The sequence below is a fragment of the Phyllobates terribilis genome, unplaced genomic scaffold, assembly GCF_046119375.1.
Source record: "Phyllobates terribilis strain yellow unplaced genomic scaffold, ASM4611937v1 Scaffold_8__6_contigs__length_399053987, whole genome shotgun sequence".
Taxonomy (NCBI): Eukaryota; Metazoa; Chordata; class Amphibia; order Anura; family Dendrobatidae; genus Phyllobates; species Phyllobates terribilis.
In genome coordinates this window covers 95,451,834-95,471,775 of record NW_027362768.1, presented here as the reverse complement: position 1 = coordinate 95,471,775, position 19,942 = coordinate 95,451,834, and the positions used below count along the sequence as shown (strand labels likewise).

The following is a 19,942-nucleotide window of genomic DNA, read 5'->3' as shown; positions in this document are numbered from 1 at the left end:
TTTTTCTCCCTGGCCCAGGTAAGACGCTTCTGGCATTGTCTATTGGTCATGAGTGGCTTGACACAAGGAATGCGACACTTGTAGCCCATGTCCTGGATACGTCTGTGTGTGGTGGCTCTTGAAGCAATGACTCCAGCAGCAGTCCACTCCATATGAATCTCCCCCAAATTTTTGAATGGCATTTTCTTAACAATTGTTTCAAGGCTGCGGCTATCCCGGTTGCTTGTGCACCTTTTCCTACCACACTTTTTCCTTCCACTCAACTTTCCATTAATATGCTTGGATACAGCACTCTGTGAACAGCCAGCTTCTTTAGCAATGACCTTTTGTGGCTTACCCTCCTTGTGGAGGGTGTCAATGCCTTCTGGACATCTGTCAAGTCATCAGTCTTCCCCATGATTGTGGAACCTACTGAAATAGACTAAGCGACCTTTTTAAACGCTTAGGAAGCCTTTTCAGGTGTTTTTTGTTAATTATTCTAATTTACTGAGATAATGACTTTTGTGTTTTCATTGGCTGTAAGCCATAATCATCAACATTAACAGAAATAAACACTTTAAATAGATCACTCTGTTTGTAAATTGTAATGACTCTATATAATATATGAGTTTCACTTTTTGTATTGAAGAACTGAAATATATTAACTATTTGATAATATTCTAATTTTGCGAGACTCACCTGTAGTTATTGATGTACAGGATGTTGAGTTTTCCATTGTTTAGTCACTGAAAAAAAGCTGTTATTAAAATTATAGAGATCAATAAAGGAGGGCAAGGCGCCTTCCACATTACACAAGTCACATTGTTACGCACACATACTTTTCATTTTATTTTGCTTAGTAATGAAGCCTATGAAAAATCATCGAACAGTAGACCTTTAGGCTGTGTGCCCATGATGCGTTTTTCAAGCGTTTATGCTGCGGAATTTCCGCAGCATAAACACTTCAAAAACGCTTGGTAATCCGCCCCCCATAGTCCCCAATGACAAGCCGCACTTTCAATGCCCATGCTGTGTTTTTTTCCGCAGCGTTTATGCTGCGCTCAAAAATCCGCAGCATGTCCATTAATTTTGTGGAAGCGCAGCGTAATCGCCGCCATTGACTTGCATTGAGACGCATAGAATCCGTGTCAGTACATTTGTACTCACGGATTATATGCGTTTCAATGTGCGGATGGTACCCAAGTCTGGAGGAGAGGAGACTCTCATCCAGACCTGGGTACCATAGAAACTGTAAAAAAAAGAATTTAAAATAAAAAATAAAGTTTATACTCACCTTCCGATGTCTTCCCGGTGTTTTTTCCACGCCGTCCGGTGTCTTGCAATGTTCGCGTTGTTGTGAAGGACCAGCCATGACGTCACTGAGTCATGTGACCCATCACATGGCTCAATGACGTCACCGCAGGTCCTTCACACCACCGCGAGCAGTGCAAGACACCGGACGGAGCAGACAAAACACCGGGAAGACATCGGAAGGTGAGTATAAACTTTATTTTTTTTATTTTTCACCATTCTTATTCTTTTTTTAACTAACTTGGTCACACTACTATAAATCCGGTTGCATGGATTTATATAGTGTGAACAAGTTGTCAAGCACTTTTCCAAGTGATGCTAAAATCGCTTGGAAAAACGCTTGATAACCCACATGCAGAAATGCATGCAAAGACGCTTCACAAACGCTTCTACTTGGCGGGAAAACCGCATGTAAAAACCACATGCGTTTTTCCTGCCAGGGAGAAGCGTAAAAAATATGCAGCATTTCTGCATCGTGGGCACTTAGCCTTACTGTAAATCATTGTGAAGTTTTAGAATATATGACACAGTTTACAGACATAGTTCCCATTTAAGCATACCTTTGCCTTGGTCCAGATCCTCGCCACTTGCTGTCCAAGACAAGACAACTGAGTTTCTTTGTGTATTTGCTTCCAAATCAATTATTTTACAGGGTTTATGGATGACAGGCCGAGGAGAAATTGGCACATTATTTACTATGAAAGAACCTCCTGAAGCAGTTCTACCAATGTGGCCAACGGTAATGCGAAGATCATCTTCAGTAACTGATGGTCTTGGGGGATTCATAGATTCTCCACCTATAAAAATATATGATGAAATAATTGAACCATGAGTGTGTTGATAAGAAAGTTTACTAGATATACATGGTCCAGAAATATCCACTAATGTCTGATAAAAGTAAAACTCAAACAATACTATTCATCCATTAGGTAAAAGTATAAAAAATACATCTTTTATGCATTTATTGTGCTGAGAATTGACTTTTTATTAAAGGGTCATTCCAAAATCCGAGTTATATCTGTAGTCCTGAACTCCAAGAGAGTCTCCTTATCCTATTTTTTTTAATGTTCTTAGTGGTCACTTTCGCCAGGCAGTCCAAATTGGCACCTCTTCCAACATCTTAAGGGATGGGTCTTAAATTTTATGTTTTATGAGGGCCCTCAAATAACTGTGTAACACATAGACAGATTTCTTACCCAGGACACTTCTGGAATTTGTGCCAATTCAGGCCACCCAGAGAAAGAAGACATCAGGGAATTTCAGTAGTAAGAAAAGGAATGTGACATCATGACTGTAGCACCAGGAGTATGACCAATATTTAGATTCTGAATTTGGTCCAGAATGACCTTTTGATAAATTACTACTAAACTCCAGGATACAACCATTGTATTTTTACAGCATATAATGGCATAATAATGGGGGAAGCAGGGGCGTAACTATGATAGGTGCAGGGATTGCAATCGCATAGGGGCCCAGGAGCTTAGGGGGCCCAAAAGGTCCCTTTGGCCCATATGAAAAGGCTATTAATATTGAATAGTGATAGTTAGGGGCCCTGTTGGAGATTTTGCATTACGGCCCACGAGCTTCAAGTTATGCCACTGGGGGAAGGCCTTATGAACATGGGAGTATTGTGTCTCAGTTTTGCACAGGGCCATAGTAGAGAACCCAGGGTGGTATATGGGCCTTACTGTAACTCCAAATATTTTTTTTTTTATTTTGTATGGATTATTTTTTCCTGCTGAAGACCATACAAAATAGATGGAAATAAATCATGGGTTGCTTCACAGGATGCCGCATTATGGAGGTTTTTTCTTTCAAATTAATGAGAGAGGAGACTATCAAATACAACACTAGAGGAGTGCATGATGCATAATGCAGCAGCAAGAACAGTCATGGTAAGAGCTGTAGGACAGCTGTAGGACAGTCCGCATGCCCCCAGACATTCTCCTGCATATGACTCTGTAATGTGTATAGGGCCTAAGAAAATAAGTTATGTGGAAATTGTACATACCGTTTTCTATATATCCAGGAATATAAAGAGCATGATTTCTTGGCAGCACAAGAGTATTCTCTGTCTCTTTACTTTCTACATGTACTTTTAAGTTGTACCTTCCATTTTGAGAGAAAGAAGTGAAGTATCTTGAATAGACACCATCATTCTTAAAGACATCAGCGCCTAATAAAATAAAGACATGATTATATATATTATATTCTTTACATACTTTGTACTTTGAAAGGGTTTGTCTGGTTAAAACAAATTATTTTCACCTCTCCATTGGGTAAGTCATAACTTGCTGATCGACGGGGTGGAACCACTGGGACTCAAACTGATCGGCAGAACTTGAAACTTTTATCCCCATTGAAAAATGGAGTAGCAGGTTGGACTTCTGCTCCATTCATTCTCTATGGGCCTGCCAGAAAAAAACTGTGCACAGAGCTATGGAATTAATGCAGCAGAAGTTAAGCATGCGCACTGGCACCCCATTCTAATGAGGATAAGTTTCCCATTCTGATGTCCCAGCAGTCGGACCCCCACTGATCAACAAGGTCATCTTGATCACCTATCATGTAGATATGCTGTGATAACTTGTTTTCACCAGACAACCCATTTCAGAATTTATTTTTGTAAATTTTATAAATTTATACATTTTTATACATTCATGAATGTTGTTGGAAGGTAATTTTTTTCAGCCAGATGTAAAGCGCTTCTTTAAAGTTATAAAGTTACCTGCTCCATTGTCTAGAAGTTCTAAGGCCATGGGATTTCCACTTTCTGCTTCAACAATTGCTGTCATCCGTAAGTTAGTTATTGTCAGCAGATCCTGGTGCACTGATGCATAGATAATCATGGGATCGGGGTAATCATTTGTGTCTTTGTTCATATGGACTTTTACGGTAATCGGAGGCACGTTTTCAGCTGCAGCCATGGATGTCGCAGTCATACCTGATACCTGATTAGTATTAAGATTATTACAAAGGGTGTAATTCCAGGCTCCAGTCTAAAGAAAGGAAAATAGATATTGCATATTATCATATAAAAAAAAACATAAAATGTTTGAGAAAGTGAATGTCCACATTTAAAGCTTTGTCATTTTTAGCTCCAATATTTTGTAAACGGTTTTTAATGTAATATTTTTTTTTAATTGTATCCAAACTACATTTACTAAATGTGAATCAATACAACTGTGCAATAACTGATTCTTTATTTAGTCTTAAAGAGAATCTACCGGCAGGGTTTAGCTATTTAATCTGAGAGCAGCCTAATATAGAGTCAGGGAGTCTGATTCCAGGGATGTGTCATTTATTAGGCTGTGTGCTGTAGTTTCAAAGACTCAGTATTTTATCAGCTGAAAATTATCACTGCAGGACTAGGTGTCCTGTGCAAGGCAGTCAGGCTAATCTGTGTAACCACGCCCTCACCACTGACTTGCAGCCTTCTGACAATGTACATTGTACACAGGAAGCTGCCAATCAGGGGTGTGGGCGGGGCTATACACAACTCAGCTTTCATAGCACTGCTACATCTACAGAATAGAAAACAGGAATTTTATCAAAACTGCACCAAGAAGCCCAGTAAGTGATACATCCCTGGAATCAGGGTCTCTGGCCCTACATTATGCTGCTCTCTGATTATATTGCAAAAACCTGCTGAGAGATTCCCTTTAAATTATGCCATCCTGATAATTATTACTATATATTACCTCTGCTTTTAATGGAATTTGAAGTTTAGATGATTTAGAAATTATATTATTGGTGAATTGAGCCTCATTGTAGATAGTTCCCTTGGGATCCTTCAGACGGATGCTGGGTACACCGCCTTGCCAGGTTACTAGGAATAATGTGGACATGCCAACTGTGCTGTCAATAAAAATGGTGCCGTTCAAACAACCTTCTGGCTCTAGATTTGAACTCCTACTTTCCAGCTGTTACAAAACAAGAGAAGTAAAGCAGGAGACATATTAAAACATGGTATGTAATCAATTTTATAGAATTAAGTTACAAAGTAACAGGTTTATTCTGGAGGAAAACAATTCAAATTTAAACTGTACATGAGTATGATACTAGATAGTTACTTGATACCATTCTTGGGCCAGGCTGCTTCATTAAAGGGGCTGTCTGGTGAAAACAAAGTTATTGCCTATCCAGAGTCTGACCACAAAGTCATGTATTGTTCGTAAGAACAGGGAACGTTTATCCCCTTTAGAATGGAGCAGAAGTGCACATGTGTGATCTGTACACTTTATCCATTCCCTATGGGATGGCCAAGTGCTGTTCTTGACTTTTTCCGGCAGCCCCATAGTGCATGAATAGATCGGCAGCTGGAGGTCTGACCTGCCGCAACATTTTGTAACGAGGAAAAAAATGCCCAGTCAGGGATACAAATTCCTTGTGGGGCTGATTGGTGTGAATCCCAGCATTAGGACACCCACTAATCAGCAAGTTATTACCTATCCTATGGATAGGTAGCAACTTGTTTTCACTGGACATCCCCTCTAAGAAAGCAAAATTATAGCCAACTGTAATGCACAAGGAGGTCAGGTGGGGGGTTGTTACTCTCCAAACAACCAATAAAATGTGGTGTAATTAAGAATCAGTATCAAGATAATTAATTTCTTAAAGATACAAGCTTTTGTGGCACCCCAGGAGTCCGGTTGCCACAGTGGCATTGCCTCCCTCACAAGGGGCGATGCCATGCCTGGAAGCAAGGAGGGGTCCCCTAATCAGGTTTACAACACTTTGCTGGCTCCAGACCAGGAAGGGGAGATCCTCCCCTTAGCAACTGGAATCTGGAGGCGGGGTTAGTAAGAGTGAGTGGAGAGGAGTTGAAGATAGGACAGCATCGAGGAAGGACCTGAAGAAGGGAGCTGTGGAAAAGCTCGCCTCAGGAGAGAAGTGCAAAGGAACCGGACACCGGAGTCCGTGGCTGTGGGGCACTGAAGGCCCAGCAGCAAGATCCAGAGGGCAGGAGACTGAGGGTCTCTCTGGCCCCACCAGACGCCCTGCTGCACAGCAGCACCATAGGGCCCAGCACCGCCACGTGGGAGCGACATTTGCAGAAGGCTCGAGATGCCTGCCATACGGGTGAGGAAAAAGACGTTTTACTCAGGGACGAGGGCCACAGCATAGGTACAAGCAGCAGGGCCAAAGAGAATAGCACAGAGGGAAGGCCTACAACTCCACCTGGCGAGGTGGATCTGTGGCACCCCTGAGGGTTCGGTCGCCACAGAGGTACTGCATCTCAACCAGAGGTGTGATATCTCACTCTCAGGTAAGGAAGGAGTACAGCTCGGGACCCTAACACCTGCATCCAACACATACCCGCAGTGGGGGTAGGGCGAGATTGCTCCTAAGGGAGAGCACAGTCCCGAGTCCCTAGCTGGGGGGCAGGAACTATGTAGTGGGTGTGGGTAAAGGAAGTAGCTTAGGGGAGCACATGAGAGGAAGGTATAAATAAAGAAGCCATCTTGTTTAGTAGAGTTCAGTCTGAGGAGAGAGAGAGAGAACAATCTACAGTGAGAAGAGTGGAGCAGGGCTCTGCAGGAGCTCTGCTCAGGCAGAGGGCCTGAGGAGAGGCCCAGGACTGGAGAAAGAGGAGAGGGAGCAGGAAGGGCTCCAGGAACGGAAAAAGGAACCCCAGGGGTACGGCCAGTGCTGGAAGCCATCCGTACGCCCGAATGTACCGGGAGGTGGAGGGGTCAGGCCACCCAAAGGGGACCGGTCCCTCAACTAGCAGAGAACTTTATGACTCAACTAGAAACCGGAGGCTGCAGTATTTCAAGTCCTGCAGCCATCAGTCCATATCAGTCTCACCAAGAAGGTAGCTATATAGGACCCAGGGGACGGAACAGACGTCGCCCGACAAGGCCCGCAGGTACCGGATTGGGACACTAGGTATGAGGTGCAGGGAGACGGCCAGAGAGAGGACACAGAAGGGGGTCCTGCTAAGCACTCCGGAGATATCTAAGGGTGGACTGAACCCCTCCCTGAGTAAGCGCAGCACGACGAGGCAGGTTACTTTGACGCCTGTAACTTGGCCTAATAACCGTGAGTAAAAACCCTGAGGACTGCACTTCCTTGTCTCTGTGGTTATTGCTGAGCCATCAAACCTTGCACTACAACGCCCAGCATAACCCATACCATCTACACTGCCCTGGAGCTAAGCTCTTCCTGTGGAGAGCCACACCATCCCTGCTGCAGTAACATCAGCTCCAGAGGACCTGGCCGCATACCACAGGTGGCGTCACTGACTTTATACAATCACTATAAATCCCCTATAAATAATTCCCCTTATTATTGACCGCCCTGGGTCACAGACTGGGTCACCGCCACTGTGACATCCCCCAGCATCTACCAGCCCGGCATCGGGTACACCATGGCCCAGGGGGCGTGTCAGATCCCCCAACTTGCTTCCAGGCCGCCCGGACTTTCACTACCAGCTAGTACCCTTGCCCCGGTCTGCTCTGACAAACCGCAAGTAAAGTAAGAGGAAACCGCCATTAATGTGTTGTCTATTCATTACCTGTGCCCTCAGCCCTGCACGACACTGTCCCTGCCAACAACACCTTCTCTTCAAATACTCTACACTGCCCTGGAGCCTAGCTCTGCCTGTGGAGAGCTGAACCAACTCTGCTGCGTCACCATCAGCTCCAGTGGATCTGCACCGCAGAGGCGGCTCCATATAGCCGCATACCACAGGTGGAGTTATGAACATTATCTCTAAAAACTTTATTCCCCTTTCACTTTCCCTTTAATTGACCGCCCTGGGTCATGGACTGGGTCACTGCCACCGTGACATTCCCCAGCACCGACCGGCCAGGCTACCGAGTACCCCACGGCCCAGGGGGCGCGTCACTTTATTTTCTTCATTTTTGCCTCATGGTAGGCTCACACATAGAGGGTGAGGCCAAGGTACGAACAAGATCAATCTTGATTTTTTGGGTAATAAATAGAAATTAATTACTTGTTAATGGGCATGAAGTTGTGCATCGCATTGCTAATTTTCCTATAATCCATTTAACAGCAGCTGTGACTGACAGATCGGCCACCTCAAACACTATCTTAGCAGTGCGAAAACCGCTAAACGTTACCTTACCCTAACCATGAGCTAAAACTTTTTTTTTATTTCTCCTCTGACATTACTCTAAAGATTTTATTTATTTCTTCAAATATATAACATTTTCGGTACATATAAAATAGCCGTATATATATATATATATATATATATATATATATATATATATATATATATATATGATGATAATTTCTGTAAAGCACTGTAGAATATAAGAGAGTAAAAAAAAAAAAATATATATATATATATATATATATATATATTTTTTTTTTTTCTTACCAGAATGCAAAAAAAGTTAGAAATTTTCTTTGACAAATTTGTCAGGAGGTAGCTTTTTTGTAAATTTGTTTAACTATTTAGAATCATATTATTAGTTTGAGATATACTTTCTATAAACATGCATTTTTTAACTATTATTTCATTCATTTTTTTTTATCCCACTAGGACAAAAACTTACATTTATTTAATGCTGATAGAGCATTCATCACTGATGATAATCATATGAATACAACCAATGCGCCCATTCGATCACAGGGTTGTAAATGTTTTGTGATGGATATTAAAGGGGCCCCACAAAATATCCAGAATGGATCAGTAGAGGGCATGCTTGACCACCACTCTATTCATTGTCTTTGGGACTAATATGAAGCAAGTAACTTGTATCTTACCAGGATAGACTGCTGAGTTATATTACCATTTTGATTGGAGAGTGCACTAAAGGCATAGAGTAGGTCATTTGTACTAGATGCATCCTTGGCAAAATGCTTTTGTCCCCCTGCAAAAGAATAATATACTTGTTAATTTTTTTTGTCTTTAAATATTTTTCTTCAGAAGAAGAGTTGTTGATTCTTATCAGGCTGGAAAATGTTACAAAACCATCCAGAAAAAGTTAGGACTCAATCAATCCACTTTCAGACATATTGAGTACTAATGGAGGACTTTCTAGACCATTTTAACTTCTCTCAACCAACAAATATCACTCCAAGAGCAAGGAGTATAATAGTTTGCGAGGTCACAAATGAACTAATGGTGACCGCTAAACAACTAAAGGCTTCGCTCACATTAACTAATATTATTACTTGTAAGTCACCATAAGGAAGATACTAAACAACAATGGCATGCATAGAAGAATTGCAAGGGGAAAGCCATTACTCTCCAAAAAGTACATTGTTGCTCATCAGCAAATTTAAAAGGAAAATATCAGGATTGCTTTCCTTCAGCTGACTATTAAGAGAACGTGGGTCATGTTGCAGGACAATGACTCAAAGAACCCAACTTGTTCTACAAAAGCATGGTTAAATATGAATAAAGTTAAAAATTTGGAATGATGAAGTCAAAATCCTGACCCTTATCCTATAGAAATGTTGTGGAAGGACCTGAACTGAGCAGTCCATGGAAAAAAAAACACCAACATAATAGAGTTGAAACTGTTTTGTAGGTAGGAATGGTCTAAAATTCTTCCAAGCTGTTGTGTAGAACTAATCAGTAGTGTTGAGTAGTGTTGAGCGATACCTTCCGATATCAGGAAATATCGGATCGGATTGGATCGGACCGATACTCAAAAAGTATCGGATATCGCCGATTCCGATACCGGAAACCAATGCAAGTCAATGGGACACTAATATCGGAATGAAAATAAACCCTTTCTTTCCTTGTAGGTTAATTCTACATGAAGTAAAACAACTAAGAATAATGTAGAATGTATGCGAAAAGCCGGCAATTCATCAGCGCATACACCGGTACCCGACAATTTACAACAGAAAGAATAGAGCTTCACACATAGATTAGATAGATAGAAACATGTCAGTCACATATATATGAAGTACAGTGACAGTGTTGCTTACTGTACTTGTCATTTAGTGTAAAGGATTTATTTAAAAAAATAATAGTGTTTTCATGCACCGTCTCTTTAAAAAAGCCGGCCGGCAATTCAGCAGCGGTACCCGACAATTTATAACAGACAGAATAGAGCTTCACACATAGATTAGATAGATAGAAACATGTCAGTCACATATATATGAAGTACTGTGACAGTGTTGGTTACTGTACTTGTCATTTAGTGTAAAGGATTTCTTTAAAAAAATAATAGTGTTTTCGTGCACCGTCTCTTTAAGAAAGCCAGCCGGCATTTCAGCATCTGTACCCGACAATTTTGAATAGAAGGAATAGAGAATCATACATAGATTAGATAGATAGAAACATGTCAGTCACATATATATGAAGTACAGTGACAGTGTTGATTACTGTACTTGTCATTTAGTGTTAAAATAAAGGATTTATTTAAAAAAAAATTGGCGTGGGGTTCCCCTTAATTTTAGTCTCTAGCGGAGGTTAAGCAGACAGCTGGGGCAGATGTTTGAAGCCTGGGAAGGGGGTAATACCCACGGAGCTTCCCAGGCTACTAATATCAGCCCCCAGCTGAATACATAGTCTTTACTAGCTATTAAAATGGGGGACCCCCCCCAAAAAATGACGTGGGGTCCCCCCTAATTTAATAGCTAGCAAAGGCTAGGCAGACAGCTGGGGGCTGATATTAATAGCCCAGGAAGGGAGCCATGAATATTGGCCCCCTCCCAGGCTAGAAACACCAGCCGTCAGCTGCCCCAGAAATGGCGCATCCATAGGATGAGACAATTCTGGCACTTAGCCTCGCTCTTCCCACTGCCCTGTAGCGGTTGCAGTGGGGTAATAGGGCTGGGGTTGATGTCAGCTTATAATGCCAGCTGACATCAAGCCCAGGTTGGTAATGGAGAGGTGTCTATAAGACACCCCCATTACTAAACCCATAGTCAAAGTTAAAAAAAAAACACAAACACCCAGAATAAAGTCCTTTAATTGAAATAAACACACAATTCTTTATTGTTCTAAATTAAACCATACTTACCGCCACGCCCATTCCAGCTGAAGCCAACGATCTCCTGCAATAAAAGAAAAATAATAAACCAACATCATCCTTACCTTTCCATGGTTCCCACGATGGCTCCAGCTCTGCTACATCGAGATGACAGGCTGGACCGCAGCAGAACGCTGCCATCCAGCCTGTCATCCCGCAGACACTGAGAAGCGCAGGCATGCTTGCGCTCCTCAGTGTCTCTCTGTGACGGCATCCAGATGAGCCGACAATGAACTCAGCTCACCTCATGCACGTCACTGACAGCGTGGGATAATTCTCCTGCACTCAGCGCTTCAGCGTGAGAATTTTCCCACGCTGTCAGTGACGTGCATGAGGTGAGGTCATGTCCAATGAACTCAGCTCACCTCATGCACGTCACTGACAGCGTGGGAGAATTCTCACGCTGAAGCGCTGAGTGCAGGAGAATTTTCCCACGCTGTCAGTGACATGCATGAGGTGAGCCGAGTTCATTGGACATGACCTCACCTCATGCACGTCACTGACAGCGTGGGAGAATTCTCACGCTGAAGCGCTGAGTGCAGGAGAATTTTCCCACTCTGTCAGTGACGTGCATGAGGTGAGCCGAGTTCATTGGACATGACCTCACCTCATGCACGTCACTGACAGCGTGGGAAAATTCTCCTGCAGTCAGCGCTTCTGCGTGAGAATTTTCCCACGCTGTCAGTGACGTGCATGAGGTGAGCTGAGTTCATTGGACATGAACTCGGCTCATCTGGATGCCGTCACAGAGAGACACTGAGGAGCGCAAGCATGCCTGCGCTTCTCAGTGTCCGCGGGATGACAGGCTGGATGGCAGCGTTCTGCTGCGGTCCAACCTGTCATCTCGATGTAGCAGAGCTGAAGCTGTTGTGGGATCCATGGGAAGGTAAGGATGATGTTGGTTTATTATTTTTCTTTTATTGCAGGAGATCGTTGGCTTCAGCTGGAATGGGCGTGATGGTAAGTATAGTTTAATTTAGAACAATAAAGAATTGTGTCTTTATTTCAATTAACGGACTTTATTCTGGGTGTTGTGTTTTTTTTAAATACTTTACTAGAAATTCATGGTGGTCATGTCTAATATTGGCGTGACCCCATGAATTTCGGGCTTAGGGCCAGCTGATAATGCCAAGCTGGCCTTAACCCCTTTATTACCCAGTGAGCCACCGCACCAGGTCCCTGGATGAGTTGGGTACAGCGCCAGAAGATGGCGCTTCTATGAACGCGCCATTTTCCGGGGCGGCTGCGGACTGCAATTTGCAGCGGGTGGGGCCCAGAAAGCTTGGGCCTCCCTGCGCTGCAGATTCCAGCCCCCAGCTGCCTAGTTGTACCTGGCTGGACACAAAAATAGGGCGAAACTCCACGTATTTTTTTTTAATTATTTCATGAATTTCCTGAAATAATTTAAAAAAAATTGACGTGGGGCTTCGCACTATATTTGTGTCCAGCCAGGTACAGCAGGCAGGAACGGGCTGCCCCCAACCACCAGCTGCCTATTTGTGCCTGGCCGGACACAACAATATAGGGAAGCCCTTTTTTTCTTTATTATTTCATGAATTTCATGAAATAATGAAAAAAAAAAAAACGTGGGGCTTCTCCCTATTTTTGTGTCCAGCCAGATACAACTAGGCAGCTGGGGGATGGAATCTGCAGCGCAGGGAGACCCAAGCTTTCTGCCCCCCCCCCCCCGCTGCAAATTGCAGTCCGCAGCCACCCCGGAAAATGGCGCGTTCATAGAAGCTGGATGCTGTACCTGGCTGGCATACAAAAATATGGCAAAGCCCACGTCAACATTTTTGGGAAAAATTAATTAAAAAATAAATAATAATTTAGGGACTGCATCTTTATTAACTCATCAAATGTCATTTAGTGTTAAAATAAAGGATTTATTTAAAAAAAAAAATTGGCGTGGGATCCCACATAATTTTAGTCTCTAGCGGAGGTTAAGCAGATGGCTGGGGCAGATGTTTGAAGCCTGGGAAGGGGGTAATACCCACGGAGCTTCCCAGACTACTAATATCAGCTCCCAGCTGAATACCTAGCCTTTACTAGCTATTAAAATGGGGGAACCCCCCAAAAAAATGACGTGGGGTCCCCCCTATTTTAATAGCTAGCAAAGGCTAGGCAGACAGCTGGGGGCTGATATTAATAGCCCAGGAAGGGTGCCATGAATATTGGCCCCCTCCCAGGCTAGAAACACCAGCCGTCAGCCGCCCCAGAAATGGCGCATCCATAGGATGCGCCAACTCTGGCACTTAGCCTCGCTCTTCCACGCTGCCCTGGTGCGGTGTCAGGGGGTAATAGGGCTGGGGTTCATGTCAGCGCCAGCTGCCATGAAGCCCAGGTTAGTAATGATGGGCATCTATAAGACACCCCCATTACTAACCTACAAAGTGTTAAAAAGAAAAAAAACACACTACACCCAGAAAAAAATAATTTATTTGAAATAAAACACACCATTTTATTTAATTCTTAGTTTACTAAAAAAAAAATAGTTACCTGTCCACGTTCCTGCGCTGATCTCCCATGCACAGCTGTCACATCTGGAGATGGTGACAGCTGTGCATGGCTGCTATAAGCTCACGCTGCCGGGAACACGTCCGCTCCCGGCAGCGGGAGCCACTGACTGAGGTCACCGGAGTGCATTCAGGCAGCGCAGCTCCGGAGACCTCCTTTACGGCAGTGCTGTACCGTGGGAATTTCTCACGATACAGCAGGGCCGTAAAGCAGCTAACCGGAGCAGCGCTGCCTGAACTCCGGCGAACCCGCTTATACAATGACGGGGCTGCTTTACGGCCACGTCATTCTAGCGGCGGCAGCGGTTCAGAGCGGTCACATTCTATGTGGCTGCTCTGAACTGGAGATCTTCGTGGGACACTCGTGGACTACTACGGAGGGGTAAGGATAAGGTTGTGGTTTATTATTTTATATTTTATTACAGGAGATCAATGGCTTCGGGGAATTAGGTGTCTAGGTGAGTATAGGTGTAGTTTTTTATTTTTTACTTTATTTTAGGTGGCGATCGGCGAGGACAGGTAATGTATGAACTAATTTATTGTAGGTAACCACTGGCCACCAATGACATGTATTTAAAATTTATTGGGGACACAGTAGGGCAATTTAAATAGCAGGATCAGGCTGATGGGAACTACTGCTCCCATCGAGCTGATCCTGCTGGCACGAGTGGACGGGGGACAGACATAGGCCGATGGGAGTAGTAGTGTCACATCGGCCTATGTCTGCCTGCACGCACACACCCGTAGACATCGCACAGACACCGCACACACTCCCAGACACCGCACAGACACCCCACACACCCGCAGACATCGCACAGACACCGCACACACTCGCAGACATCGCACAGACACCCGCACATACCAATCATGACGGGCTGATGGTCTGGGAGGGGAGGCTGACCTGTGCGGCCGTGGGAAAGTTCATGTGAGTTCATGCAATGCAGTCAAGCATGAACTCACATGAACCCTCCGAGGGCACCGCAGCGACTTCAAATGAACAGCTGATCGGCATCACCTGATACCTCAGCTGTTCATTTGAAATAACCGGCGGGAAAGCGCAGCACAGAACGGGAAAGCCGGCGGTGAAGTCTTTTCACTACCGGCTTCCCCGCCCGGGTCCTTCGCTCCCCGCTCCTTGGTGCTGCGCTCCCCGCCCGGTCCTAACTTACAATCGGGATGGGAGGTGGCGAGGGGAGCGGAGGATCGTGGTGGGAGGCTGCGGGGAAGCAGTATGGGGCTGTGTGATTGTTTAAAAGCCGGCGGCTTTTTACCGCGTGCCGGCTTTTAAACAATCAGGAGAATTCTCTCACGCTGGGATGGCATTCTGATGACAGGCTGGATCTCAGCTGAGCGCTGCCACCCAGCTTGTCATCCTTCAGAGACACTGCAGAGCGCAGGCATTATGGGAACTTCCGATTCCGGTATTCGATATTGTAAAAGTATCAGAATTCCGATACCGCGAATATCGGCCGATACCCGATATTTCAGTATCGGAATGCTCAACACTACTAATCAGCAATGGAAACATACTCCAGATACTAAAAACAAAGGTTCACAAACATATACAGACATGTGATTTTTGGATCATTTTCCTCATTTAAAAAATTACAAATTCTAATATTTTGACAATTTTGATTTGGTCCTAATGTCATGTATTTTTAGGTCACATTTATACAGAAATATGGAAACTCTTGTAGGGTTTACAAGCCTTTGAGTTCAGCCACTTTAAAATTGGTTCTTAACCAGGTGGGTTGTGGTCGGGAGAGATAAGTCCAACATCCATCAAACATTAATGAGATATTTTATGGATATTCCAGAAATCCAAAAGTTGAGTCTCTTGAGCACCCCCCCCATACACATGCATATGTTGCCGAGCATACACTCTTCTATAGGTTGCTTAACTTCCCAGAAAAAGACATTCAAATCTAATAGCCAAATGACATCTGCTAGCAGGGAGAGTTTGAAGTGCCTCATATACTATACATTGTTAACCGTTTTTGGTTGATATGTTAATGTATATGGCCACCTGAATAATCACCTGATTATGGGAGAAGGTGTAGGTCAATTTTTCAAGTGAGCTTTTGCTCATGGATGAGCATTTGGACTGGAGTTATTGTTTCCAGCTGTTTATAGTCCCAACCCAGATAGTGAATGTCAATGATCTATACCTACCAGTCATATGTGCAATGTCTTCAAGTTTTTTTGATGTCTCAGAGCCAAGTGTTATTATATGGATAACTGCACCACTAGCTAATATGTCTCCACTGCACGTTTCAAGATCGAAGTCTCCATCTGAGGCTAGCAATATTTCAGTTCCAATAGTTGATCCATACAACTTTTTATTTACCTAAAACGAGAATAAAAAAATCAATGACGGGCATAAACGATATTGCTAAAGTTTAATATCAACTTGGACTTAGTAAAAGAATATACCTTAAGTGACTCAAGAATTCCTTTACAGATGTCGGCACCCGAATTTACAACTGTAGAGGGGAGAAATGATATTAATGTTGCACGATCCTTTTCATTATTTATTAGACTGAGTTCAGAAATAGTGTAGGCATAGGTATAGATCTCAACAATCCCGACATAAGTCCCGGTCTCAACAATCTGAGTAAGGAAAAAATTAGCTCCTTGAAGCAATCGGATAAGGCGACCTGACTGGAAAGAAAAGAAAGGTGATACTTGTTAGTACATACCAGGTTCGTACTTATGAGCAAGGTAAGGTATTATTATATATGACATTTGGAATTACACCATTTGTCATCTGTTTCAGGTGCCTAAATTCAGAAATATTCATGTTATACCTAGAAAATGTATAGATGATGGGAGACAGTATGGTGTAATTATAATTTGTGTCCCAGGTATTATTAGCAAGTTAGTTTTATGTTTGACACAGTCCTATTAATCTGGGACACAATTATTATTATTTATTTATTTTACTCATTTATATAGCACCATTAATGCTGCAGCGCTTTACAGACATTATGGGCACTGTCCCCATTGGGGCTCACAGTCTAGATTCCCTATCATTATGTCTTTGGAGTGTGGGAGGAAACCCACGCAAACTCAGGGAGAACATGCAAACTCCTTGCTGATGTTGTCCTTGGTGGGATTTGAACTCAGGACCCCAGTGGTGCAAAGCAACAGTCTAACCACTGAGCCACCATGCTGCCCACAATGGTACATACAGTTATATGAAAAAGTTTGGGCACCCCTATTAATCTTAAGCTTAATGTTTTATAAAAATTGGTGTTTTTGCAACAGCTATTTCAGTTTGATATATGTAATAACTGTTGGACACAGTAATGTTTCTGCTTTGAAATGAGGTTTATTGTACTAACAGAAAATGTGCAATCTGCATTCAAACAAAATTTGACAGGTGCATAAGTATGGGCACCCTTATGATTTTCTTGTTTTAAATACTCCTACCTACTTTTTACTGACTTACTAAAGCACTTTTTTTGGTTTTGTAACCTCATTGAGCTTTGAACTTCATAGCCAGGTGTATGCAATCATGAGAAAAGCTACTTAAAGTGGCCACTTGCAAGTTGTTCTCCTGTTTGAATCTCCTCTGAAGAGTGGCATCATGGGCTCCTCAAAACAACTGTCAAATGATCTGAAAACAAAGATTATTCAACATAGTTGTTCAGGGGAAGGATACAAAAAGCTGTCTCAGAGATTTAACCTTTCAGTTTCCACTGTGAGGAACATAGTAAGGAAATGGAAGAACACAGGGACATTTCTTGTTAAGGCCAGAAGTGGCAGGCCAAGAAAAACATCAGAAAGGCAGAGAAGAAGAATGGTGAGATCAGTCAAGGACAATCCTCAGACCACCTCCAGAGAGCTGCAGCATCAACTTGCTGCAGATGGTGTAACTGTGCATCGGTCAACTATACAACGCACTTTGCACAAGGAGAAGCTGTATGGGAGAGTGATGCGAAAGAAGCCGTTTCTGCAAGCACGCCACAAACAGAGTCGGCTGAGGTATGCAAAAGCACATTTGGAGAAGCCAATTTCTTTTTGGAAGAAGGTCCTGTGGACTGATGAAACCAAGATTGAGTTGTTTGGTCATACAAAAAGGCGTTATGCATGGTGGCAAAAAAACACAGCATTCCAAGAAAAACACTTGCTACCCACAGTAAAATTTGGTGGAGGTTCCATCATGCTTTGGGGCTGTGTGGCCAATGCCGGCACCGGGAATCTTGTTAAAGTTGAGGGACGCATGAATTCCACTCAGTATCAGCAGATTCTTGACAATAATGTTCAAGAATCAGTGACAAAGTTGAAGTTATGTAGGGGATGGATCTTTCAGCAAGACAATGATTCAAAACACCGCTCCAAATCTACTCAGGCATTCATGCAGAGGAACAATTACAATGTTCTGGAATGGCCATCCCAGTCCCCAGACCTGAATATCATTGAACATCTGTGGGATAATTTGAAGAGGGCTGTCCATGCTCGGCGACCATCAAACTTAACTGAACTGGAATTGTTTTGTAAAGAGGAATGGTCAAAAATACCTTCATCCAGGATCCAGGAAATCATTAAGAGCTACAGGAAGCGACTAGAGGCTGTTATTTTTGCAAAAGGAGGATCTACTAAATATTAATGTCACTTTTCTGGTGAGGTGCCCATACTTATGCACCTGTCAAATTTTGTTTGAATGCAGATTGCACATTTTCTGTTAGTACAATAAACCTCATTTCAAGGCAGAAACATTACTGTGTCCAACAGTTATTACATATATCAAACTGAAATAGCTGTTGCAGAAACACCAATTTTTTATAAAACATTAAGCTTAAGATTAATAGGGGTGCCCAAACTTTTTCAAATAACTGTAGTTACATAGGTTGAAAAAAGACCTAGGTCCATCAAGTTCAACCTTTCTCGACCAATTATACATTTTATCACTAAATTATCTATAACCCACAATGTTATGTGTACTGAGGAAATAATCCAGTCTTTGTATAAAATCTGTTATGGTGTCTGCCATTACTATCTCTTGTGGTCGGGCATTCCCCAGTCTGACTGCTCTAACTGTAAAGAACCCTTTCCTATTTATCTGTCGGATAGTTATGGTCTCAACTAATTGCGTAGAGGAAGCAAAAGACAATAAAAATATCTCCGGTGGTGAAGTTATGTGATATTTTAATTTTCTTCTCAAATAACTTTTTTTTTCCTACTGTGGTTTTTGGGAGCTGTGTGGCTCATGAATGGGAACTCAGGCTAATAAAATGGGTTCTGGACCTGGTCTGTGGCCAAGTATCAGAGTTTTTTGACTAAGGCTATATAAATTCATTGTGACTTTTATTGGGGACTGAGGCATCAGCAATGGAATTTCTTTTATATAAGAATACAAGGTTTATCTGTACCTGGTTCCCAATGGGGGGGTTCTGTTCTGGATGCTATTTGGAGGCTGACACTACAGTATATAGCGACTATGTGGCTTGCATTCAGGACAGGACTGAGGCTGGCACTATATGGGGACTTTGTGGTTGGCCCACATGTGGGGTCTCCATCTGTGTCACCAGTGAAAAACTTACTTGCGTTGTTGACATATTCGGACATAATAAATTAATAATATTCATTTACTGATAAAGTTTTATACTATTTTTTGTTGATCTACGTACAGGACCCATGCTTGCAGAAACATCAAATGCTAATGTGATGACCCGTCTCCTAGATTGCATTAGCGTGAACGTAGGAACAGGTAGATCAGTATCAGATCTTGGTGGAGTGGAAATGATATCTTTGGAGCTCATGATGATGTCCCACGTGCTGTGACAATTACACATTCGGTTTTGTGGACTTGGAGCTTCAATGATATGATTGCTGTCATTACAGAACGATGTTATCTAAAAATAGAAAAAAAAATAACATGGGCAGTCAATAAATAACCAGCATATTTACTCTCACTGTTGGTGCTAAAGATGAAGAAATCCTATAAAGAACTAGTATAATACAAGTAAAATAAAGTGAAATACATGTACATGAACTTATCTGGTGCATGTGCAAATTTAGAGTATATAGCCCATTATAGCTGGTAGGGGACATGCTGAACGTGGGACTTCTTTGTACATGTTGAAGCACACAGAGGTTGTAGTTATGGAAGAACATGTTTAAAGGGACTTCTGGTCTAAAATATAGATAACCTTTTCTTATGATATG

General features: G+C 42.8%; 1 protein-coding gene across 1 annotated transcript in view; it reads right to left on the bottom strand.

Annotated features, from left to right (window-relative positions):
- Nucleotides 1–19,942, bottom strand: part of LOC141156776 (calcium-activated chloride channel regulator 1-like) — a 115,826-nt gene that overhangs the window by 59,239 nt on the left and 36,645 nt on the right. Inside the window, exons 6-13 of the mRNA XM_073643154.1 lie at nucleotides 19,405–19,629; nucleotides 16,205–16,432; nucleotides 15,944–16,118; nucleotides 9,031–9,137; nucleotides 4,992–5,213; nucleotides 4,019–4,289; nucleotides 3,302–3,466; nucleotides 1,851–2,087 (exon numbers count right to left, since the gene is read on the bottom strand). Coding sequence (XP_073499255.1) covers nucleotides 1,851–2,087; nucleotides 3,302–3,466; nucleotides 4,019–4,289; nucleotides 4,992–5,213; nucleotides 9,031–9,137; nucleotides 15,944–16,118; nucleotides 16,205–16,432; nucleotides 19,405–19,629 — 1,630 coding nt within the window. The remainder of the gene's footprint in view (nucleotides 1–1,850; nucleotides 2,088–3,301; nucleotides 3,467–4,018; nucleotides 4,290–4,991; nucleotides 5,214–9,030; nucleotides 9,138–15,943; nucleotides 16,119–16,204; nucleotides 16,433–19,404; nucleotides 19,630–19,942) is intronic.